Source organism: Oryza glaberrima, chromosome 3 (genome assembly GCF_000147395.1).
Source record: "Oryza glaberrima chromosome 3, OglaRS2, whole genome shotgun sequence".
In the NCBI taxonomy this organism is placed as follows: domain Eukaryota; kingdom Viridiplantae; phylum Streptophyta; class Magnoliopsida; order Poales; family Poaceae; genus Oryza; species Oryza glaberrima.
The window spans coordinates 22,899,968-22,925,675 of NC_068328.1; the positions used below are offsets into that span (position 1 = coordinate 22,899,968).

General features: G+C 41.9%; 3 protein-coding genes and 1 pseudogene across 3 annotated transcripts; 3 read left to right on the top strand and 1 right to left on the bottom strand.

Annotated features, from left to right (window-relative positions):
* Positions 1 to 338: 338 nt before the first annotated feature.
* On the top strand, positions 339 to 2,825 carry LOC127768718 (serpin-ZXA; the record flags this gene model as incomplete). The annotated part of the gene is made up of 2 exons (XM_052294346.1): positions 339 to 863; positions 1,857 to 2,825. Coding segments are annotated over 2 exons (1,305 nt in total), but the record flags the coding sequence as incomplete, so codon positions are not given.
* A 1,918-nt stretch (positions 2,826 to 4,743) lies between these two features.
* Positions 4,744 to 5,706, top strand: LOC127766335 (serpin-ZXA-like; annotated as a pseudogene).
* A 1,058-nt stretch (positions 5,707 to 6,764) lies between these two features.
* Positions 6,765 to 20,578, top strand: LOC127768329 (serpin-ZXB). The gene is made up of 3 exons (XM_052293883.1): positions 6,765 to 7,292; positions 18,480 to 18,746; positions 19,665 to 20,578. The coding sequence occupies exons 1-3, from the start codon at positions 6,849 to 6,851 to the stop codon at positions 20,169 to 20,171; spliced, it is 1,218 nt and encodes a 405-aa protein (XP_052149843.1). The 5' UTR covers positions 6,765 to 6,848; the 3' UTR covers positions 20,172 to 20,578.
* A 382-nt stretch (positions 20,579 to 20,960) lies between these two features.
* LOC127768280 (serine/threonine-protein kinase SAPK10) lies at positions 20,961 to 23,431 on the bottom strand. The gene is made up of 7 exons (XM_052293828.1): positions 22,964 to 23,431; positions 22,811 to 22,864; positions 22,577 to 22,669; positions 22,269 to 22,361; positions 21,995 to 22,099; positions 21,807 to 21,905; positions 20,961 to 21,713 (listed from the first exon to the last, which is right to left on the bottom strand). Exons 1-7 carry the CDS (start codon positions 23,315 to 23,317, stop codon positions 21,423 to 21,425), a joined length of 1,089 nt encoding a protein of 362 aa, XP_052149788.1. The 5' UTR covers positions 23,318 to 23,431; the 3' UTR covers positions 20,961 to 21,422.
* Between the last annotated feature and the right edge of the window lie 2,277 nt (positions 23,432 to 25,708).

Sequence of the window (25,708 nt, forward strand, 5' to 3'; positions counted from 1 at the left end):
CGGCATCAAGGCAATCTTGCCAGGTTTTTTTTAAAAAAGTGTAATATTGCCGTCAAATCAGACAAACGAACACGTATTAAGCCAAACTAAACCTGCACTGCAAGATAATTAATTATCTGATTAAGGTAGGAATACTCCAGTTCCTCCCTGTACGGCAAAGTGTGCACAAATGACACGAGCCACGCAGGGCCCTTTCCCAGCACTGCACACGCGGTTTCCTTCCCACTTTACTTCAGCACATTTCGCATAAAACACCCTCAATTTCGAACTAATCAAGCAGCGCTCCACGCAGCCCCACCGGCAGTGAGCCAGCCGCGACGCGCACCCACAAATAACCAAACAACACCCTGAAACTCGTAGAAATTGCATTTTCTCCTTCCTTCCCCTCGTCTCCGCTCCAGTGTCTCTCCGGTCCAAGAAACCGCCTCCTCCGCCGCCGCCCCACGGTGACCATGGCCGCCGACCTCCGCGTCTCCATCGCCCACCAGACCGCCTTCGCGCTCCGCCTCGCCGCCGCCCTGTCCTCCCCGGCGCACCCGGCGGGTGGCGCCGGGAGGAACGTCGCCTTCTCCCCGCTGTCCCTCCACGTCGCGCTCAGCCTCGTCGCGGCCGGCGCCGGCGGGGCCACGCGGGACCAGCTCGCCTCCGCGCTCGGGGGCCCGGGGAGCGCCGAGGGCCTCCACGCGTTCGCCGAGCAGCTGGTGCAGCTCGTCCTCGCCGACGCTTCCGGCGCCGGCGGCCCGCGCGTCGCCTTCGCCGACGGCGTCTTCGTCGACGCGTCGCTGTCGCTCAAGAAAACCTTCGGTGACGTCGCCGTGGGCAAGTACAAGGCCGAGACCCACTCCGTAGACTTCCAAACTAAGGTAATAATGATCCCAATTCAATTCCCCACCAATCTAATAGGTAAGATTTCTTAGAACAAGCACATGATTTTCTAAGGATTATTACGCCCTTGCAAATTACTAGCTAGATGTCTTTCTTCACTAGATGTTTTAGCCATTTTAGGCTTCTGCTTTTAGTGGTTACTATTACCTAGCAACTTAGCTAACATTGATTGGGAGCATTATTTACTACTACCCTCTTTGGAGAAAAAGTTGGAGAAGTATGTAAGTTCAATAGATCTCTAGTATTTCACTTGTTGTCTAATGTTTGTAGGCACAATGGTGTAAAAGCTCCTAATCTCTGTTGATTTTGTAGGGTTAAATTGAAGTTTCCACTTGATATATCAATTTTGAATGTATCATTGTTAAAGCATCCAATCTGCACAATTACTGTATGGTCTAGCACTCTAGCTTAGCTTGTGGTATGTTTGTAAAACTTGATAATTCAGTCATTAATGTATGGGTTACGTCACAGTAGGTGTTCAATTTTCAGTAATAAGACCATTGTGAATTGATGGATCCTCATATTCTTACTATTTTGTTTTTTTTGTTGCTTTTTTTAGCATATAGTTCATCTAGACACTACCACCATGCAGCCATGCAATCGTGCTTTTGTGAAATTAGGGTAAAATCTTTCTAGTGTTTACTATTGTGGGAATTATTTATGTCATTATGTGGTTTCCATTTACTGCCATTCTGGAAATTATGTCTCTAAAAGATGATGAGCCCATTACTCATTGGACCAGCGGAAAGGTTAGTATTGGTTTGATGCCACTACTTCCAGATAGTGTCATGACCATTTAGATCAGTTTACTGATGTGAAGTGCTAAATCTTTCACGAGTTTCACCAGTACATATAATTACTTTATGAGAATGTTAATGCAATTTCTTGGATGCTTAGTGCATTTCTCAGCTCTAGCATTCTGATTTCTAAAGCTTGACAATAGTGCTGAATACTGATATTGTTTCATTCAGGCTGCTGAAGTTGCTTCTCAAGTGAACTCATGGGTAGAGAAAGTCACATCAGGCCTCATCAAAGAGATACTCCCTCCTGGATCTGTTGACCATACTACCAGGCTGGTTCTAGGTAATGCGCTTTATTTCAAAGGAGCATGGACTGAGAAGTTTGATGCATCTAAAACTAAAGATGGTGAGTTCCACCTTCTTGATGGCAAGTCGGTTCAAGCACCATTCATGTCCACTTCAAAGAAGCAGTATATTTCGTCTTATGACAACTTGAAGGTACTGAAGCTTCCATACCAGCAAGGCGGGGACAAGAGGCAGTTCTCCATGTACATACTTCTTCCGGAAGCACAGGATGGCCTCTGGAGCTTGGCTGAGAAGCTGAACTCTGAACCAGAGTTCCTGGAGAAGCATATCCCAACGCGGCAAGTTACTGTCGGGCAATTCAAGCTCCCCAAGTTCAAGATATCGTTTGGATTTGAGGCGTCTGATTTGCTCAAAAGTTTGGGGCTCCACCTGCCATTTAGCTCTGAAGCTGATCTTACAGAGATGGTCGATTCACCAGAGGGAAAAAACCTGTTTGTTTCATCCGTTTTCCACAAGTCGTTCGTTGAGGTGAATGAGGAAGGGACTGAGGCTGCTGCTGCAACTGCAGCAGTGATCACACTTAGGTCAGCTCCAATAGCTGAGGACTTTGTCGCGGATCATCCTTTCCTTTTCCTGATCCGAGAAGACATGACAGGCGTGGTGCTGTTCGTCGGCCATGTGGTCAATCCCCTACTTGCTGCATAGAGCGTTTGCCTGTAAACCGCTGTAGTGGTGCGGCCGCATCTGTGATCCGTGGTATGCAACTGCAGGCTTTGATGAACATTTGATCATGCTGACTTCACAATAAAAATGACAAATGTTCTGTTTTCTGAACTGTGACTGCTTGTACGTGATGCATGTAAAGTTCTGTTGTGGAATGGCTGGGTTCATGGATGAGATGAGACTCGTTGGTCGAATTGTTCATGTTCCACAGGCCAAGTATGAACAACGGTGATGGCTTAGCTTCAGCCAGCTGTGTTGTTCAGGTTGGCTTTGAGCCTTGAGCTGGTGTTGATGTGTCCCTGATACGTTTATTGATGTAATGGAGTTAACAAGTCGTTTGATACGCTTAATACAAATAACAGGCTAACACTATCACACACAGAAAAAGAACTCATCTCAACCAAAAGGATAAAAATTCACGAAAATCAAATACATCAACAGGACTTGCACATGATGCTTTGAAAAGGAAGCAAAGTGCGTGTACTGACCCAACTGACTAACTGAGGCATCTCCTTTCCACACACACCAGTTTGCTTTTAGGGTAGCAAAGATAAAGGTTCCAAACAGTTTCTCAAAGTTCGATTCTAGGATAGCAACAACTTTACAGCTGAAGGGCTAAAGCTGCCGTACACAATGGTTCCCAAACTAAAATCAAAAGTATAATAAATAATTAATTAACCCTAATCATCTTAAAAACTTATATACATGATTGGCTGCGCTTTGCTACAGAAAAATATATTGTAATATTATCTATAAATAAATTAAAAATATATCTTTCATAAAAAAGATGAAATTTTTTATTTTTCTATTTGTAACAAGTTTTAAATTTTGTGAAACATGTTTAAATTCAGCAGGCCCGTCAATGGCCATGTGCCAAATAGGCAACCGCATAGGACCCCCTTTTTTTGGCCCCATATAAACCTAAAGGCCCACTTCAGCTATAACAATGCAACATAATATCAGCTAATAGACAATAGCCCAATGGGTAGATCAATAATGCTAGGCTTGGCCCAAATTCAAGAGATACAGTGTGATCGTTGATTTGATCCTGTTGTTGATTGCTGAGCGATCTAATTCCGTGCGACAGCGATTTTAGAGACCAAGACGATGAGACGTCGATCCCAATTCCATGCGTAGCGACAGCGATACAACCTGCTGCTTGCGATTCCAACGCTCTGAGCTACAGCGGCCACGGCTCTGCGCTGCTCCCTTGTCTCGTCTCCTAGTTCATGCCTTCATCCTCATCGTCTGCTCGTCATCATCGACTTGACCTCAACGGCTCGACCTCGGAGGCTCGGACGGGTAAGATTAGATGGTGATTGAGTAGATGATAGATCGTAAATTCATAATATTAGAACACATATTGTATCTATATAATTGAGTGAAAATATGTTTTATTTTATATTAGACATGATTTTTTAAATTACAGGTCCCCAATTTACATTTCACCCTGGGCCCCAAATTCCTAGAGACAGCCCTGAAATTCAGCCAAAATAAGTTCAAATTGTAATTTTGCAAGTTGGCCCAAAAGTAAAACTGTTCAAAGTTTTATCTCACTGTTGGACGAGGATATATTAAAATAATAGCTGGAATGTCTTTCGATAAGTACCACAGATTTAAAGTGTCATATAGTAAAGCCATAAACTGGAGTGTCCTAGAGAAATTTTGCCCTTCGAATATTTGATCTCTTGAGTTGAGGTAAAAAATGTTGACATAATGGTCACAGTGTGTTTTAGCAAATTCCCACAAAACCGAACTGTCCAATAGTGAAGATATGTTTTAGAATGTCCCACGACAAATGACATGAAAATACAATGTCCTACGAAAATTTTTGCACAGTTTTAGGGTTTTCGTAGAAGATGTTTTGGGCTTTCATAGAAGGTACTTTCTATTGTGGGAATTATTTATCTCTAAGAAGATGAGCCCATTACTCATTCGATTTGTGGAATGATTAGTGTGATAATTCTGTATATTGATGCCACTACTCGTAGAGTGTTATGACTCATGACTATTTATATCAGTAGGGTCATGAGAAATGCCAATCTTTCATGAGTTTCATTAATACATGTGAATTCGTTCCCATAGACGGATGGACCTTCCCATAGAATTACTTCACGAAAATGTTAGTGCATTTTCTTAGATATTAAAAAAGCTTGACATTGATGCTAAATGCTAAAATATTTTCTTTTTGTTTAGGCTGCTGAAGTTCTTGGCCAAGTTAACTCATGGGTGGACAGAGTCACATCAGGCCTCATCAAAAATATCGCCACTCCAAGATCTATAAACCATAATACCAAGCTGGTTCTAGCTAATGCACTTTATTTCAAAGGAGCATGGGCTGAGAAGTTTGATGTGTCTAAAACCGAAGATGGCGAGTCAGTTCAAGCACCATTCATGTCCACTCGAAAGAAGCAATATCTTTCGTCTTATGACAGCTTGAAGGTACTGAAGCTTCCTTACCTGCAAGGTGGTGACAAGAGGCAGTTCTCCATGTACATACTCCTTCCAGAAGCACAGGATGGCCTCTGGAGCTTGGCTGAGAAGCTGAACTCTGAGCCAGAGTTCATGGAGAACCACATCCCAATGCGTCCGGTCCATGTTGGGCAGTTCAAGCTCCCTAAGTTCAAGATTTCGTTTGGATTTGGAGCGTCTGGATTGCTGAAAGGTTGGGGCTCCCCCTGCTGTTTGGCTCAGAAGTTGATCTTATAGAGATGGTCGATTCACCAGGGGCACAAAACCTGTTTGTCTCATCCGTTTTCCACAAGTCGTTTATCGAGGTGAATGAGGAAGGGACCGAGGCTACTGCTGCAGTGATGGTGTCCATGGAGCATTCAAGACCGAGGCGTTTGAACTTCGTCGCAGACCATCCTTTCATGTTCCTGATCAGGGAAGACGTAACTGGTGTGATCTTGTTCATCGGCCATGTGGTCAATCCCCTACTTGCTGTATAGAGCGTTTGCCTGTAAATCGCTGTGTAGTGGTGCGGCCGCATCTGTGATCTGTCGTATGCAACTGCTGGGTTTGATGAACATTTGATCATGCTGACTTCACAATAAATATGACAAATGTGGCCTGTTTCTGAATTGTGAGTTTGTGACTGCTTGTGCCTGATGTATGTAAGGTTTGCCGTTGTGGAATGGCTAGGTTCATAATAAGATGGGACTTGCTGTGGTGGAATTGTTCATGGTCAACAGGCCAAGTATCAGCAACGGTCATGGCTTAGCTTCAGATGTGTTGTTCAAGTTAAGCCTTGAGCATGTGTTGATGGGGATGTCTGCAAGTCTCCCTGGTACGTATATTGATGTGGAGTAATGGTGTTAACATGCAAATCATCCCTCCGGCCTAAAATAAACAAACACACGTTCTATTATTACGGACCGTTAATTCAGGATGTGTCATATTTTGTCCTACATTAATATATTTAATACAAATTACATCCTAACACTATCACACACAAAAAATAACTCATCTCAACCAAAAAGGTTAAAATTCACATAAATCAAATACATCGATGGGACTTGCACACGACGCTTTGAAATGGAAGAAATACGCTCACATTTTTTTCTAATTATTTGATAACCAAGGCCCCCCTTAATTGTCCTCATTTTTTCTCTTTTCAAAAAAGAAAGTTCATGTACTGATCCAACTTGGACATCTCTTACCCTTGTACCCATATACACACTAGTCGCTTTCTCTCAGTTAGGGGAGCAAAGACAAAGGTTGTACCATATGAGACCAATTAACCACGTGAAGTTTCATGCAATATATTTTTCTATAAAAATCTTACAATAAAACCAATGTATACGTGATGCACATTTGCACTAAACAAATTCCAGAGATAGTGGGTATAGAACCTACCTTTACATCTTACTCAACTCTTTCAAAAAAGAAAGATGCCATCAGATTAGGACGTAGCGCCTGCTTAGTATAGCTCCAACTCGACCATAAATTAGCTCTAGGAATTAGGTTTAGAGTTGAGTTATGGAGATGTCTAAACCAAGCTCTACTTCTCGAATTTATTTTATGAGAGAACTGTTTTCAGCTCTAATTTCATTTTAGATGGAGCTAAAACTATTTGGCTGAGTTTCAGGTGCCAAACAAGCCCATACTCCCCGCCCACAACCACAAGGTTGTCATTACCTCTATCATCGGTGTAATTTTGGTCCAAGAAGGCGCCACTGCACACCGGCGACCATGGACGCCACTGCCACCGACCTCCGCGTCTCCATAGCTCACCAAACCCGCTTCGCGTTCCGCCTCGCCGCCGCGCTCTCCTCCCCGCGGGCGCACCCGGCGGCAGGCGGCGCCGCCGGCGCCGGCGGGAGCAACGTGGCCTTCTCCCCGCTCTCCCTCCACGTCGCGCTCAGCCTCGTCGCGGCCGGCGCGGGCGGCGCCACGCGCGATCAACTCGTCTCCCTCCTCGGTGTCCCAGGACGAGGGACGGCTGAGGGGCTGCACGCGTTCGCCGAGCAGGTGGTGCAGCTCGTGCTCGCCGACTCGTCTCCCGCCGGCGGCCCTCGCGTCGCCTTCGCCGACGGCGTCTTCATCGACTCGTCGCTGTCGCTCATGAAAAGCTTCAAGGACGTTGCCGTGGGCAAGTACAAGGCTGAGACCCACTCGGTCGACTTCCAAACTAAGGTGATGAGGATGATCGATTCCCCCTACTTCCTGTTTCTACTACTCCCTCCATCCCTAAATATTTGACGCCGTTGATTTTTTTAAACATGTTTGACCGTTCGTTTTATTTAAAAAATTTAAGCAATTATTAATTTTTTTCCTACCATTTAATTTATTGTTAAATATACTTTTATGTATACATATAGTTTTACATATTTCACAAAAGTTTTTGAATAAGACGAACGGTCAAACATATTTTAAAAAGTCAATGGCGTCAAACATTTATGGAAGGAGGGATTACTAGCAAAGTGCCCGGTGGAATCTATGTTAATGCTAAATTTTAATGATACGTTAATCAACGAACGATCTCCAAATATAATTATATGGTTCCAAAATACCACTAAACTTATGAAATTAAGGTACTCAGGGATAAGCAAAAGGAGATTGAGAGCAGGGTGCCAGTCATCAGATGAATCGGATCGTGTGACTGTTGTGTATGTTTTGTCAAAATAAATGTAAGTAGTACCTAAACACACAACACAATAGCATGCAATACTTATGTCTGCACAAACACGAAAATTGTTCAGAAACAGCCTCTTTCAGTATACAGAACATGGCCATACATATCAATAATTTAATAATTCTTGCGTCAAAAAAATAATTCAATAATTCAAGTTCCACATATTCTTTTCATACCCTGGACCAAGATGAACGGGTGTATAATTTGTTTTTCCCTGATCAAAGCTTCCACAAGGGCTGACTTCAACCCTTATCACAAAAACCAACTTGACTGGAACACAACAGCTAACCGGCCTCGATCTCCTCCTGTCTATATTTGAAAATAATGAGACCAGGCTACAAGATCGATGACCTTCTTCCCTTGGATGAAATTCAGAAATCCTTCGGCCGGCTGAAGATGTTCTGCATTTGCCTTTGTTGCCTCTCCGCAGGCTCATTCCCCAGTCTGGTCATCTTTCCGAGTTTTTGACAATGTGAGGTCCATCTCAATAGCCATGGGTTCACCTTCTTGACCTCGATCCAGGCCCCAATCAATATTCTGTTCGAAATCAACACATCCACCAGCAGTAGGTTTGCTCTTGCTAGAAATTGTTAGACTGGCCAGGTTGCAGACATGGCTAACTTCATCATTTTGCATCTGGCAAATTTGCCCAAACCTAGTGAAAAATCTACTGGCATCATCTCAGTTCTTTGGCTTCCCAACTGCTGAAATCAACTCAATAAGAAAAGCTGAATGTTATTTAACCACAGTATTAGGCCCGCCACATGGTTATGTCGTTTAATTAGCATAGGTGACCTCACTGAATAACTGAAGTTGGCAAACGTGAAGTTGGCAGAGATGATGATATTTGCCCAAGTACATCACACATGATGCGAACTCACTCGTGAGGGTGGCCTGATCTTCACGGCAGTAGGTATGAAGCAAAGGGCACAGACATAAACCGTGCACCTCAAGGGTAACTAGCTGCGAGCAGCAAGAGAATAACTAGCTTTATACCTGCTAAGGTTGGATGCGTCCAAGTGATGAGGGTGAGAATGATCCGAAACCTCCTGTACTCCGACCCATCAAACCGAGCAATCATAGATCCACAATCCGAAACTAATCCACACGAGAGGCCAGAGAGCCAAAAGCATGAACTAGGGGGTACCAAAGGAGCCTTCTCACAAATCCAAAAGAACTCACAAGAATAAGAGATTTAATCCGGTCTAACAAAAAGTACCTTGAAGTACCGGTACTTTACGGTATCAAATGTTTCCGATCGTTAGATCTAACAATGCCCATTCTGTCTAGCTAGATCCAATTATCGGAAACGATTTAGTACCATGAGGTACCGACACTTCAAGATATTTTTGCTGGACCAGAGAAAATCTCCAAGAACAAAGGGGGTAAAACACTTGTATAGTCTGCAGCAATCTCTCATACATGAGGTTTTCAGTTGAACAAAAGTTCTCTAATGGATGGAGTAGATGAAACTAGACTTGTCCCTCTTTCCAACAGTGTATGCCAAGCAACCCATCTCTTGATTGGCTAGGTCACACATGCCTTGGAAGTTGACATTTTGTAGTGTAAACTATTTTCTTGTTGGTGTAAACAGGCACTGGTAGTGTATGGGCTGATTCCTGCTCAGCGTAACCCTTGTCGTTCTCAACGTAACCCATCCATCTTAGCATTGTGATGATGTCTTCGGGTGTAAACCTTAACGATACAAAGGTAAAGCATTTAGGTAGTATAAAATTTACACTATTATTTGGGTTAAGTTGAGCAAAGAGTGAGTTCATCTCTTGTTGCATTTTTCTAGCACGGCTACACGTAATTGGACTATGATATGTTGGATCATTCTTGCTGTGATGTAATCCATCAACATGGTTTCACTACTACATAACCTATTTTTCCATGCGGTCAAATTGATTTTTCCGTGCGGAGGTTTTCCCCATCTGGAACCAGGCGTCTGGAAAAATAAATATTTTCGCGTGCGGGTGACCCAACCATACAGTATAATTGATTATCCCGTGCGGTTAAATTATACCGCCCGCACGAAACCAAAACAACCCCAAAAAAAAAAGCGAAAATCACCACCACACGCCGGACCGCACGCACCCGGCCGCCGCCAAGCCCGCCACTATCATCGCCGTCGAGCCCGCCCACCGCCGCCACAGCCACGCCGGCCGCCACCGCCGCCAGATCCCGGCGGGGGACAGCCGCGACCGCCGGATCCGGCCGACTCGCCGCCACCCCGCTCGCCGCCGCTGCCTTGACGGCGCACGCGACGACGATGATGTGCACGACGAGGACGATGACCAGGAGTCATCGCCGCCCGCTCGCTACTCGTCGCGTTGTGGACGATGAGGGAGCCGAGCGACAACGTGCACGATGAGGACGAAGACTAGGAGTCACCGCCGCCCGCTCACCGCCGCTGCCTTGACACCTCCGCCTTGCCGCACGCGTGGAATGGGCCGCCGCTGATGTGTTGATGGAGGAGGGGAGGAGGAGGAGGTATGGTAGAGAATAGAGATAAGGTAGAGAGGGAGAGGTGAGGAGTGGTTGAGGGAGAATAAAAGGGAAAAAAAGAAAGAGAGAGGATGTCAAAAATTTGAAGTGGGTAGGAGGGAAAGAAGGGAGATATTTTTCTGTGCAATCCACTTAAAAAGCCCGCACGTGAAAATCGATTTTTCCGTGCGGTCCTCTTAAGTCGACCGCGCGGGATAACGAGGATTATCCCGTGCGGTCGGTTTAAGACGCCCGCACGGGAAAATGCATTTTCCCATGCGGGCGACAACCCGGCGCCGGTCCCCCTATTTTCCCGTGCGGTTCCACTTACAGACCGCATGTTAACAAAAGGGAGCGGTGTGTCCAGAAAAATATATCATGTAGTAGTGTTTACGTCATCTTCATTTTCTTCATGTGAGGGCAGCCACAATGTGGCCATAAGAAGAGGCCATAAGGTTTTATAGTGACCATATACATTGTGAAACAAAGCCATAAGGCATTAAATGCAAAAGAAAGCTTTAAGCTTATGGCTCGACCACGAGCAATAAAATAATAGGGTAAAATGAATGTGAGGATGAAAAATTTGCATGGCTGATAAAAGAAGTACTAGAATAGTACATTGTGGGACCCATCTTAAAGTTTACTCTTGCTTCAAGCATTGTGGTAATAACCATAAGAATAGTGGGACCCACCTTAATGCTACTTATGATCATAAACATTGGAGATGTCCTGATGTATGACATAAACCATCACCTTGTTTATGTCATGTCTAGCTGTAATGTCCTCGTCAACACAGCGTGGGGCACCGACGGCGTCCACAGCTAGGAACTTGTATAGGGGGTACGACCAACACAGGGCGCGGATGCAGTGATGTTGACCTCGATCTCTACTAGCTCTGCCTCCTTCACCCCAGACTCGATCGGTGCACGCATGACTTCCGCCGGCGAGTTTTGCTACGTGATGGAAGGCAGTGGTGGCTCAGGGGGGGCTGGTTAGCAGGGACAGCCTGGGGCATTGTCGCCGCTGGATTGAGGCGATGTCATGGTGGTAGAGGTGAGACCGTACAAGTTGGGGATGGAGCGGTAGTGCTGAGAAGGTAGGGCTTGGACGGCGGCAGAGGGAGAAGATAGGGTGTTATACGGGTGAGTTGCCACTGATGGTGAGGTCATCGTCGCAGGACGGAGAAGCAGCTTTGCGAGAGAAAGAGAAGTGATTCGCAACAGACGGTGGCTTGGCGATTCGTGGAGGCGGTGTGGCAATTCGCGGAGGCAACACGACGGTGGCCAAGGGCGGAGAAAGCGAGGCGCGTGAGAGAGAGACAGAGGCCCGGGGAGAGAGACATGACTGGAGAGAGATTAGGATCGACCGGACTTGACCTAACTCTACCGATATTGTGGGTTCCACTTATCAGTGGAATACTCGAAATAGAATGGACACCACCAATATTAATGTTTTAAGTATCATAGATAATCAATCTAGGAGTAAGGTTGTGTTCTAATATGCTACTCCTTCTGTCCCAACGAATAAGGCACACATGTATTTTAATATTTAACTCTCTAAATATTTAACCAATACTTTTTTAAAAATTAAATCTTATTTGATGAAAATAATATTATTACATTAACATTTGAATTTTAATATTATTAGACTAACATTTGAATTTACTATCAACATTATAGTAATATATTATAGTGTATGAGAAATTTAAAATCAAATATTAGTTTTGAAGATCGTGCCAAGTTTAATTACGCTTTATTGAGTGGGACGGATGGAGTACTATGGATAGCCACTTCCTCTATATTTACCATTAGCACTGGAACTATTAAACGGTGTGTCTTTATAAAAAAATATCTTTTTTAATATAAAGTTTATTTAAGTAAATAAATCTATTTTTTTATTTTACAATAGTTAACATTTACTTAATGAGCAATGCTACGGTGCTCTCTACTGGTCGTATTATACTACCAGTATTATTATGGATAAATTAATTATCTACTAATACCATGATTAAGAGTAGCTGTTATTTATGTTTTTTTCTATCTAAATCTATCTATAATCATCTAGCGCATGGCTCATATTCCATAAAAAATCCAATAAAACAAGATAAAGAGAAAAATATTTACTCACTGTTAAATGACGATTATGCCGTTTCACACCTTTTTATTGGACAATAATGTCCCTCCATGTTTCTACTACCGCTAACTAGGATGGTAATATAAATATATCTGAACTATTCGATCAAATGAAATTAATGGTTTAGATTGCTTTCTGCTAGTAGTAGAGATACCGTAGTGAGGTTCTTAATTAATTATGCATTAATGACTAATCTCTTTTTTTTGTAAAAATGAGACATTTTTTGTGCGGAAGTGTCATTAACGGTCTCGCGGTAATGCGGTAGCTAGCGAGATCGCGCAGCACTAACACGGTCCCGCAGCTAGAAAACACGGCAGCGCGTTGGTCCTAGGGATGAAAACGGATCGAATACGGTCGGAAACTAGCTCTATCATATTCGTTTTCACATTTTTTTTTCTCGGAATTGAAATCGGAATCGTAAACCCGAATAAAAAAAGGAATCGAATATTATCGAATACAAATACGGAGCGAATACGAATCGAAACGAATACGGTAACGAATAATTATCAAAATATCAAGACCCCTCAAAGTAAGATTCTTAAATCGAGAAAGAGATGCAGCAATTAGCTTTCAAAAACAAAACTTCAACAATTTCAAAATTTATCTGTATTTATAAGGGCAAGGGGGAGATAGAAAATGTTGTGTTTATTTTACATACAAATTTATGTTATTATGAAACAAATAAAATGTGTATCACTGAATTTTTCGCACGCACATTAAATTTTTTTAAAAATTGATTGAATATTTTAAATTTGGGTTGAACATTTCAATTGGAGTTGAGAATTTCGAAATTGAATTAAACATTCTAGAATTTGAGTTGAATTTTTTAAATCTAAGTTGAGAATTTTGAATTCGAACTGAAACTTTTCAATTTTTGAATTAAAATTTTTTAAAATTTTCAGAATTGAATTGAAATTTTTTGAAAATTTAAGTGGTTATTTTTCAGAATTGATTTTTTTTTCATTTGTTTGTATGTTAATCGATTTTTCCATACGAGCCTCTTAAGAGATCCGCATGCAAAAATAAGCTGATATGAACTCCAAATTGGATGATTCTTTTTTCTAAATGTTTCTAAAATCATGCTCTATCATGTTATTGTGTTCTTACTGCTATTATTTTGGCCATTTTTTCTTGTGACTTTGTTTTATCAATTAAAAATTTGAATATCGAAACTTCAAATAATATTTTGATGCTGTAATTAATTTCAACTGAAAATGTCATGAACACAAAAGTTGTAGAGCTCATCAAGACATACAATTTTTATTTTTGTCATTTTTTCATCCGACAAAGTGATAGTAACATTGTTCACAAAGTTTACATCTCTCTTTTATGGAGTAGTATATAAAACAGATAAGTAAGATGTAAAATTTATGAACAATGTTACTATCACTTTGTCGGATGAAAAAATGACCAAAATAAAAGCTATAGATCTTGATAAGTTATACAACTTTGTTGTTGATGACTTTTTCAGTTGAAATCATTTAGTATTTGAAAATGTTGTTTGAAGTAAGGGGACGTCAAATAGACTTTGGGCGGTCAAAAAAAACTTTAGGGAGAGAGAGTCAAGCAGGTGGGTCCCACTAGTGGGTCCTACGGCTTTTTTTTTTCTTCTCTCTCTTTCTTGGTTTCTCCTCTCTCTTTCTTGGTTTCCCACGGTCAAAGATCCTTTCTCCCGATTCTTCTCCTTCCCTTCCTTTTCCTCTGCTTTGCAGGTCGCAGCTTCGCTCTTCCCTCGTGCTCCCTTGCGAGAGAGAGAGAGAGGTGCCGGCGGTGGGCTGGCGCAGATCAAGGCGCCGAGGAGGAGATCGGGGCGCCGGCGGCTCGGGCCGGGCAGCGTGGCCGGAGGCGCCACGGGAGGGTGGAGGCATGCGGTGGTGGGGAGCGGGGGAGGAGGTGGCGGTGCCGGGAGCAAGGGGCGACGCCCGGAGGGGGAGCTCAACCTAGAGCGGCGGGCGGCGACGGCGTCGGTGGGCGGCGGATCCGGCGGCGCCGCCCTCGGGGGGGGGGGGGGGGGGCGGATCCGCCGCCCAAGGGAGGGGTTCGGTGCTCGGCCCCGCGACGGCCGGCGGCGGGCGGCAGCAGCGGCGCGGCGAAGCTGGCACGGCCGTTTGCTGAAAAATATTCTTTTTGCCCGCATGTAAAATACCGGATATCGGATGAAAAATTTCGGATAGTTTCCGACCGTTTTCCGATTCCGTCAGATATCATCGGATATCACCCTTTACTGAATTCGTTTTCATATCCGAGAAAAAAAAATTCGAATACGATTCCGAATCCGTTATATTTCGAATAGTTCTGACCGAATTTTTTCGAATCAAAAACTTGGTACTATCCGAACAAAAAAAATTTTTCCGACGGAAACTATCCGAACCGAACCACCAGTCTTATCCAGTCGGTCCCGTGGGCCGGCCATGCGGTACGTACTGTGAGCCAGCCGCGCGTGCGACCAACCAGCAGCTGCATATATGCAGTGACAAATGCACGCATGCCTTCATGTTGTCATGCATGTTGCCGGTCTCGCATGGCCATCCCACGGGACTGCGAGGTGCCGCTCGACCGGCTAGCGGGACTGACGCGGTACCACGCACCTACGCCGCAGGGTTGAGGCAGCTGTCGGTCCGGTGTTTTCACCCCGCGGGAACGTGTATATTTCACTATTCTTGTAAAACTATGTATATAATTAAAAAAAGGTTAGAAATAATGGAAATTTTCAAAAAAAAATTCTTATCATTCATTTGGCTACTATATTTATGCATAATAATCGTAAGAAAACAAAACAACATAGTTCTGAGTACATAAAACACATTTACCGCACTTATATAAGCTTCGGTTATCAGTATTGTGACTATTTGTGTGTATATGTAACTGATTAGTGGAGATTCCACTTAATTCTGGAAATTGTGCAGTGTGAAAATGCCAAATAAGAAAAAGTAGATAGTAGGGATGTGGATTTAGAGCCTACTAATGCGAATATATTAAAAACATATATAACAATATAATAGGGATATTTTTCATAAACTAGCATGGTGGGCCGCGCAGATTACGCGGCTAGCATCATTATGTTTTCTCTCATATAATAGCATATATGTTTTCTCATTATATTATTCAAATATGTTAAAATGACAACATAATTTTAAATTTTTCAATAACTTTACAAAACTACTAATGTGTAATATTCATATTATATTTTATATACGTGTTAGTTATTAATTATTTTTAGTATCAAATTTTAGTTATTTGTAAATTATATATATTCTATATGGATTCTAGACTCGTCTTTCAATATTTCTTTTTTTTAATTCCGAATTTTTTATAAATTGTATTTCTATATAGACTCGATGCTCTTCTTTCTATATTATTTATTTTTATTTCTGAATTTTCATATTATATTTTATATACGTGTTAGTTATTAATTATTTTTAATATCAAATTTAAGTTATTTGTCAATTATATATATTCCTATATGGATTCTAGACTCGTCTTTTAATATTTTTTTTAATTCCAAATTTTCTGTAAATTGTATTTCTATATAGACTCTATGCTTTTCTTTCAATATTATTTATTTTTATTTCTGAATTTTTATTATTTCTAACTGTATTTCTATGTGGACTCTAAACTCATCTTTCAATATTTTTTAATTTTTAATTTCAAATTTCAGTTACTTTTAAATTGTATTCCTATATTTGTATTCCTATATTGACCTTAAACTCTTCTTCCCGTGTTTTTCTTAATTTCGAATTTTAGTTATTTGTAAATTATATTTTTTATACGGACTCTAAACTCTACTTTTAATTTTATTATATTTATTCCAAATTTTAGTTAGTTTTAATTTCCTATATGGACTCTATACTCTACTTCTAATATTCCTTATTTTTTAATTTCGAATTTCTTTTTTTTAATTGTATTTCTATATGGACTCTATACTCTACTTATAATATTTCTTATTTTTAATTCTAAATTTCTATTATTTTCTAATTGTATTTCTATATGGATTCTATACTCTACTTCTAATATTCCTTATTTTTAATTTCAAATTTTAGTTATTTCCTAATTGTATTTCTATACAGACTCTATACTATACTTCTAATATTCCTTATTTTTAATTCCGAATTTCAGTTATTTCCTAATTGTATTTCTATATGGACTCCAGTCTCCTCTTCTAATATTCCTTATTTTTTAATTTCGAATTTCAGCTATTTCTAAATTGTATTTCTATATGGACTCTGCTTCCTAATTGTATTTCTATATGGACTCTATACTCTACTTCTAATATTCCTTATTTTTAATTCCAAATTTCAGTTATTTCCTAATTGTATTTCTATATGGACTCTAGTCTCCTCTTCTAATATTCCTTATTTTTTAATTTCGAATTTCAGCTATTTCTAAATTGTATTTCTATATGGACTCTGCTTTTTCTTTTTCTCCGATTAATGTGAGAATTTGTAGGCCATGAGAGCGAACGTGGAGGCTCCTTTTTCTAGTCCTTTAATAATATAATAATAGATTTAGGGCTTCTTGAAACACCTTGTCTTAAAACATGGGGTTTCCAAAAACAAATCACAGTAATTATGGTTTTGTATTTCGTGTTACTGATACCCCAAAATCTAGGGTTTTGTAAAATTGAATCTAATATATCCTCTTCCAATGGAGATAGAAAACTTTGCAAACGATGATTGTACCCTGGGGCCACCTTGCAAAGTTTAAATTAGAACCATTTTGGCTGACTTTCAACCTTTTACAAAATTTAAAAGTTGTCCAAAATTATGAAAATAAAAATATTTTACAAAAGTTGTTAAATTCAGACTATATTTATTTCTTTTTTAAAAATATATATATATGTTCTTATTTTTTTTATTTGTAACAAATATTGAATTCCGTAAAATATGATTAAATTCAGCTAAAATATGTTCAGATTTTAATTTGGAAGGTGGTCCAAAGGTAAAATTGTCTTTTGCAAAGTCCTATCTCCCTTTTGAAATAGGATATATCAAAATAATGGCTAGAATGCCTTTTGGCAAAGAACCACTAGACTAAAGTGTCCTATAGCAGCCACTAAACTAGAGTGTCCTAGAACAAATATCATAAATTGAGTGTCGTAGAGAATTTTGCACTTCTATTATTTGATATCTTGAATTGAGCTGGAAAATGTTGAAACAATGGTCATAGTGTTTAGCAAATTGCCACGAAACCAGAGTTTCCAATGGTCAAGACATGTATTTAGAATGTCGCACAGCAATTGCCACGAAAATACAATGTCCTATGGAAATTCTTGCGCAGTTTTTACTATTCTGGGTTTTCGTTGCTTCCTTTTTAGCATACAGTTTAGGTAGAAGTTACTACATCTCTCCTTTAATATTTATGTTAGGAAACGATAGGCAAATAAACGATAAAGAACAATAGATCAATCACAGAAGACACGAGATTTAACATGAAAAACCCTCCAAAAGTAGAAGAGAAAAAAACACGGGCGCCAGCCGGTAAAATATCTTCACTATATCAGGGTGAGGTTACAACACCGAACGGCGGCTTATAAGATGTATATATGAAGGTATCTTCACTACAGTATATCAGGATAACGATCCGTACCGCGGCTTCAGCCTCTGCTTCGCTCCGGCCCAGCCTCCGGCATCTACGGGCCTCTACTTCGCTTCAATAGAAGCTGGCCTTTATTATGTGCAAATGAATTTGGATCACAACTCAACAATTTGAAGTTGGTTAGTTGGAAATTGAATTGACAAACGTCATATTTAAAAGAATAGAGGGAATACTTTCTATTGTGGGAATTATTTATTTGTAAGAAGATGAGCACATTACTAATTTGACTTATGGAATGATTATTGATACTTCTGTACAATGATGCCACGACTTGTAGAGTGTTACTGACTCATGATCATTTATATCGGTATGCTCATTTGAAGTGCCAATCTTTCACGAGTTCCATCAGTACATGCGAATTCCTTCCCATTGACTGATAAACCTTCCATAGAATTATTTCGTGAACCTCTCATCTCTCACATTCTAAAGCTTGACATTGATCCTAAATGATGGAATATTTTCTTTTTATTCAGGCCGCTGAAGTTGCTAGTCAGGTGAACTCATGGGTAGACAGAGTCACATCAGGCCTCATCAAAGAAATACTCCCTCCAGGATCTGTTGACCATACTACCAGGCTGGTTCTGGGTAATGCCCTTTATTTCAAAGGAGCATGGACTGAGAAGTTTGATGCATCTAAAACCAAAGATGGCGAATTTCGTCTTCTTGATGGCAAGTCGGTTCTAGCACCATTCATGTCCACTTCAAAGAAGCAATATCTTTCGTCTTACGACAGCTTAAAGGTACTGAGGCTTAACCTGTATAGGTCTACCCGTATAATTTTTGAGAATTTTTACGGTACAATCTACTGGTAGTATATACTACCAATATAAATGATCCAACGGTGTAAATTGATCTGCATAGCTATTTAATTAGATTGCAGTAAAAGATAAAAAAGCGCATATTCATCTTTCTATTTTATTAGGTGGGGCTAATTATATAAATTACACGTACCGATTAATTAAACCCTATATTTCTACTATGGCATGCTAATCTATTTCTGCATTCCGGCGGGGCACTGACCTCGGATCGCCGGATCCTCTAGGTCCACTGCTCTCTATACCATTGTCATCTTTAGATCAATATATACATTCTTCGGATTAAAATAGCAGAGATTATTTACAAAGAACATAACTCTTCTCTTTGAGGAAAGCAAGAACGCGCGATAGGGTAAAGAGTAAATAAGAGTATATTATGTACACACATTCAATTTCACGCATAGATCAGATGTATTTTCAGCCAGAAAAACAGCGCATTGTCTTTAATTCCAACTCTAGCTCGTTGGAGGGTGTTGCGCCGCCGAAGCCATGCCGGATTGAATGTGTCTCGCGGGATGCGGGGCAAACTGCGGTGGAAGGCAGCGACTGGCCGCCTGGGCAGGAAGAAGGACGCCCGGGAATCCTGCTGCCGACGAGGACGAATCACGCCGCCGTCTCTCCTGACTCACGCACACTGATATCAATAGATAGAGAATTAGGGATTGAACTGATGAATGAATAACTAAAATACCCTTACAATCATTTAGGAAATTCTCATTATAGCCTTATAAATACTGCAAGTATATACTACTAGTATAGTGTACTATAAAAGTCCTCTAATTTTTTTCTGCTATATTCAATGAAATTGGTATATTCTAAGTGTCGGTTCGTTAAAAAAAAAAGGTACTGAAGCTCCCATACCAGAAAGGCAGGGACCTGAGGCAGTTCTCCATGTACATACTTCTTCCGGAAGCACAGGATGGCCTCTGGAGCTTGGCTGCGAAGCTGAACTCTGAACCAGAGTTCCTGGAGAAGCGTATCCCGACGCGGCAAGTTACTGTCGGCAAGTTCAAGCTCCCCAAGTTCAAGATATCGTTTGGATTTGAAGCGTCTGATTTGCTCAAAATTTTGGGGCTCCAACTGCCATTCAGTTCGAAGGCTGATCTTACTGGGATGGTGGGTTCTCCAGAGAGACATAACCTGTTCGTTTCATCCCTTTTCCACAAGTCGTTCGTCCAGGTGGATGAGGAAGGCACCGAGGCTGCTGCTGCATCTGCAGCAGTGGTCAGTTTTAGGTCAGCTCCAGTAACCGTGGACTTCGTTGCGGATCATCCGTTCCTGTTCTTGATCAGGGAGGACATGACAGGTGTGGTGCTGTTCATCGGCCATGTGGTGAATCCACTTCTGTGATCAGGGAAGACAAGAATGGGTGTTGCAATATACTGTAGAGAAGCAGCATTTGATCATGGTGACTTCTCAATGAGTATGACAAATGTTCTGTGTGTGTTTGATTGTGCCTGCATGATGTATGTGAGGTTTGTGTAATGGCTGAGTTAATAAATGAGATGAGACTCGCTGGTCAAATTGTGAGGTTTGTGTAATGGCTGAGTTAATAAATGAGATGAGACTCGCTGGTCAAATTGTTCATTGTCAACTGGTCTAGTATCAGCAATGGCGATGGTGTAGCTTCAGCCAGCTGTGTTGTTTAGGTTTGCTTGACCAACTGCTGATGGCGATGTCTGCATGCCCCAAATGATGTACTGATGTTAACAGAGTAGTACCTTAATATGATGAATGCCTGAACATCAATAATTAAGAGGCTAACGCTAACGCATACCGAATAACCATATCTACTATTATAAAAAATGAGAATATTTTTATCGGTATTTGGTTCAAATACGTCATTCATGTATGAGTCGGTTTTTAAATTTTGTTTGGTTTTGAAAATACAGATCTGTATTTGAGTCGGGTTTTAAGTTTGCTTGCTTTTGGAAATACGGAAGGAATCATATAAGATATCTTTTTTAAAAAAACTATGCTAACTTGAGTGGTTTCAAAAAAAAAAAATGTTAACTTGAGACGATCGGATTCCTAATTGCAGCTCATGATTTTCTAGAAAAATATATATCCAAGCGGATCCTCACAGTGAACTTCATCTTAACTAAACAGTATAACAATAATACGTTGCGACGCACGGGCATTTTTTCTAGTCTAAACAAAAATAGGAGAAATTCACTGAAGTAACATAAATAAAATTAATGACGTGCAGTGCAGATGGTGCTTTGAAATGGAAACAAGTTCGTGTACTGAGCTTACTGGGGGCATCTCTTATTCAGTCTTCACGCTACTACTACTACTACTACCACCACTACATCGCTTTCCCTCAGTTAAGGGGAGCAAAGACAAGGTTCCAAACAGTTCTCAAAACGAGATCTAGGACACTCCAATACACAAATCAACGGCGACAAAACAGGAGACAACAGGGATCATCAGGCATAATAAACAGCATAGGCAACTGAACTTTTTTGTGATGTACTCTTGACACATGTATCCACTTCCCAGTTTCTTGGCCATCTTTGTCATCTGTGACTGTAATACAACAAACCAATTCGCGGGCAACTGACAAGCAATCTGCCTGTCTGCTTGCTAGAATTCACAGCATCACATAGCGTATACTATCTCCCCACTGCTTTCCACGTCAAGATCGGGGTCTGAATCAAGGTCCTCCATGTCATCATCGAGGTCAAGGCCATCATTCAAGAACTGGTTGATTCCACCAGACCCAGCTGCTGGTATGGTCGCCTCTGCCAGTATCTGCATGATCTCATCCATGCTCTGCATTGGCTGTTCGGGCTCCTCGTACTGGCTGCTCATCTTGCTATCATCCATAAGGTCAGCTGGGAGATTCTTTAAGAACCATGGATGATTTCTGATCTCGGGGATAGAGATTCTCTGTATGTCCAAACAATTGCGATTTATATCAAGAAGGAAATGATACAGAAAAGAGGCTAGTAACTAGTACAGTATAAAGGCAGAGGTACTCACAGTGGCTGGGTTGGCCACAAAAATCCTCGCAATAAGATCTCGGCACTCTGGAGATATGTGGACATAATCTGGAATAGAGTACTGCACACCCAATATTCTCTGCGAAAATGAAGATCATCGATCAGTTTTTGTAATCAAAATGGTTATGAAATTTTGAGACCGTGATGTTGGATGACCGCAATGGAAACCTGAATTGTCTTCCTGAAATTCTTAGGCTCATCTGGATCCTCAAAAGGATATGCACCAACCAGCATTACGTAGAGGGTTACTCCACACGACCACACATCAGCAATCTTTGTTGAGAAACAAATATTTAGTCAGCAATCGCACTGATGCCTCGCGAAGAAAGTACAATTGCTTAAGTGGAGAAAATGGTACATGTATGATGTATCAATATACCAGACTGAGACACCATGACACCATATTCAGGACGCAAGCATGTAAATTCAAATATATGAGTACCTTTCCATCATATTCCTTCTTCAGCAGAACCTCAGGAGCGATGTATGCCGGAGTTCCAACAGTAGATTTTGGTTGCGAATGAAGAACAGACGACTGACAAATGAAGAAAAAAAAGTCATGACATGATCAGAATAAAGTTAAAAAAGATTCCAGGCACAAATTCCCCGAAAGGCTAAACAAGACACATGCACAGCTCAGATTCCAATTTGGCATAACAAGCATGATAATGCTGTGGATCACAACCAGGAGATAGAACATAGCAATAACATAATCCATAAAGCAGAGTATTCCATGAGACATGACAATACCTTTGAATAGCCAAAGTCGCATATCTTGAGGCGAGGCGCCGTGCTGCCGTCGAGCAGGGTGTTCTCCAGCTTCAGGTCACGATGGCATACTTGCTTGACAAAAAAAAAAAAAGGTAACCACAGAATTTTAACTACCACACATGGCATGATTTCTTGTCAAAATTTTAAGCTACAATTAATTGGTGGAGGCAAAGAAAAGAATAGAGAGAGGATGGTGGTGGGCATCATACATACCATGGAATGGCAATAGCTGACTCCTGAAATCAGTTGCTGGAAAAAGAACCGTGCCTGAAGGATAGAAAAGACAATTTTGGATGGTACAAAGAAATGGGCAAAATTTTGGTAGGGTTATATATCCGGGAAGAGAGAAATGGCAAGGGTACCTACCTCGTCCTCGCTGAACCTGCCGGCGTTGCAGATACGCTCGAAGAGCTCGCCGCCGGAGGCGTACTCCATGACGATGGCGAGGTGGGTGGGGGTGAGGATGACCTCCTTGAAGCGGATGATGTTGGGGTGGCGCAGCGAGCGGTGGTTGATGATCTCCCGCTGCACGTTCTCGTCGATCTTGTCGCCGCGCTCGATGTACTTGACGGCGACGAGCTGGCCGTCGGCGCGGCTGCGCATGAGGCGCGCGACGCCGAAGTTGCCGGAGCCGATGTCCCGCACCAGTTCGTACCGGTCGCCGTCGTGCATTATCGGCATGTCCATCCCCGGCCCCACCGTCAGCGCCGCCCGGTCCATCTCTTTTGCCTCCCTCCTTCCCCTCGCCGCCGGCGAAATCAATCACCCGCGCGCGCCCGGCACGGCAACCTCCCGTGAATGAAGCTCTCGCTCCTCCTCCTCCTCCCCTTTTAGGTGTAGCTCCACTACCACTTCGTCTCGTCTCCAGCAGCAAGAAGCTAGTAGGCGGATGGATTCGGTTTGGTTGGGGATTGGGCGGCGGAGCAACCCCTCCTCGTGATCTCCTCGCCCTTTCTCCCCACCTCGCTTGCCGCCTTTTCCCCCTCATTTATTATTATTTATCCTACATATAAAAATCAATTATAATTCATTAATTATTGTTATTATCTCATCCTCTCTGCGTCTCGCCGTTTATTTTTTTTTTTTTATCTTCAATCCTCTCCTCTGCAGCAGCGAGGCGAAGAACTATCCAGTGGGGAAGATGACGAGGAGGCGGGGGTGACGTGGGGGGGTTGCCGCCTACGTAACGTCACTGCCACATGGGTCCCACAGGTCGGTGGAAGTTGCCGCGTGTGGGGCCCACGTTTCAGTGGGTAGATGGGACCTTGGGCTGCTCGTGGGCGCGGGAAAATATCGACTGAGGCGACCGGTCAAAAAAGCGCACGCGCGTGGGGTTCATTCAGGTCGGTAAGGATCGGACGGTGATAGACCGGTTTATTGGGCGAGTTGGACGGCGAGGATCGACTTGTCGGCTGTGCTTGAGAATGTGATGGAGCCCTTATAAAGGGTCATTTTGGCAGGAGGCAATTAAGTAGGTCGGTTTCCTTTGCAGAGGGGTGTTTACAGATTATAATTAATATTATAATAATTCTTTCTACAATCTAAAAATTTAAATATCAAGGTAAGTATCATGTCTATTTGTAGCATGCATATAACTTCCGGTTAACATGTGGGATTGGTAGGTCCTATGTTTGTACGAGATAAGAGCATCTCCAGCAGATATGCTAGCCGGTACTCCATCCGAAATTTGGGCATAGGAGCGTAAAACTGGCCTCCAGCAAATACGCCATCGCTCCTCCAAAAGTAGCGCATGCGCCAAAACGAGAAGAGAAAAGGCAAATATAGCATGTCTCTCTCCTCACGCCATATCACAACGAATCGAGCTTCCGTCCCCATCTAGAGTTCCGCTCTCCTCCATCATCGTCGTCGCCTGAGGGTGGAGAGAGAGGGTGTAGCCGTGGAGTGAGGATAGAGAGGGAGAGCCATACCGAATCTGGTTGGAGAGCGCCACCGGCAGCAGCCGCCTACACCCAACGTTGTCGCATGCCTCCTCCGCCCACCTGCCGCCCGCTGCCGTGCATCCGCATCTATAATAAAAGAGAATAAAAGAATTAGAGAAGAGTATAGAAGATTACAGAAGAGCATTGAGAAAAAAAATGAGAAAACGAGGAATAAATTAGATTTATGTTACTATTTTTTTTCTGCTTTTATCTTTATTTTATTTAAGTTGCTATGATTTTTCTCGATAGGTGAACTCACCGACAGCCGTTGGAAAGCTAGCAATTGAACACATCAAATTGAAAAAAAAAAATGCTCACTCAATGCAACTATATCAATTAAAAAACTACCAATTAAAATTATATCCATTATAATTTACTTATTTCAAAATATTATCACGATAAATAACATCATTAATAGTCATTCAAAATATAGCCCTTAAAAATAATATAAATATAAGGTTAGTTAAAAAATATTACTAAAATATAAAAGAATAGGATATGGATGACCTATTGGATTGAGAAGGGATACGAAGGAGCTATCTTTTTTATGGCCATCTATAAAAGGTATATGAAATATCAATTTTGGATGTGCTCCTCGGGTGCTCCAAGTGTATGATTCTCAAAACGCACAAACAGAAAAATAAATTGAAGTGTCCTAACACCTTAAAGTCTACTGATTTAATTTCTTTAGAATGCTATTCCTATGATCCAATTGACTATATAGGAAAACTTTTTATATGATTGAATTCCTCTTAAATGCCTTCAGAAGTCCTTTGTTGCAAAAGAGCCCTGATTGCTTGATTGCTGCTCATCATTCAATTCAATTGAATATCTCAAAATAGATATGCCCACAGGCCACACAACTCTTGCCTAAGGGCAATAGCAATGCGTCACCTAAAATGCCGGACCTGAGCTGCCACATATGCTGAGGAACACCGAGAAGCACAAGCTTCAGAATGCAGTACCTCAAGTGGGGTCCACAAAAATATAGTTTTCCTTTTTTTTTTCTCCACCTTTCCGCTCTCTCTCTCTCTCCCTTTCCTCGAGCCCAACGTTGCTCCTTCCCCTCTCTCACGCTCGAGCGGAGCCGGCACTGAGGCGTTCGAGCGGAGCGGTGGCCTCGACGGCGACGGGGCCGGGCGGAGCAGTGGCAAGCGGAGACGGCGCTGGG

What these genes read in the sequence shown, in the direction of transcription:
- LOC127768329 (XM_052293883.1), top strand. Translation starts at nt 6,849, where the DNA reads ATGGACGCCACTGCCACCGACCTCCGCGTCTCCATAGCTCACCAAACC. An exon ending in CGGTCGACTTCCAAACTAAG is followed by an intron (nt 7,293 to 18,479) that starts GTGATGAGGATG and finishes CTTTTTATTCAG; the next exon opens with GCCGCTGAAGTTGCTAGTCA. An exon ending in CGTCTTACGACAGCTTAAAG is followed by an intron (nt 18,747 to 19,664) that starts GTACTGAGGCTT and finishes TAAAAAAAAAAG; the next exon opens with GTACTGAAGCTCCCATACCA.
- LOC127768280 (XM_052293828.1), bottom strand. Translation starts at nt 23,317, where the DNA reads ATGGACCGGGCGGCGCTGACGGTGGGGCCGGGGATGGACATGCCGATA. An exon ending in GCAGGTTCAGCGAGGACGAG is followed by an intron (nt 22,865 to 22,963) that starts GTAGGTACCCTT and finishes TCTATCCTTCAG; the next exon opens with GCACGGTTCTTTTTCCAGCA. An exon ending in ATTTCAGGAAGACAATTCAG is followed by an intron (nt 21,906 to 21,994) that starts GTTTCCATTGCG and finishes TCATTTTCGCAG; the next exon opens with AGAATATTGGGTGTGCAGTA.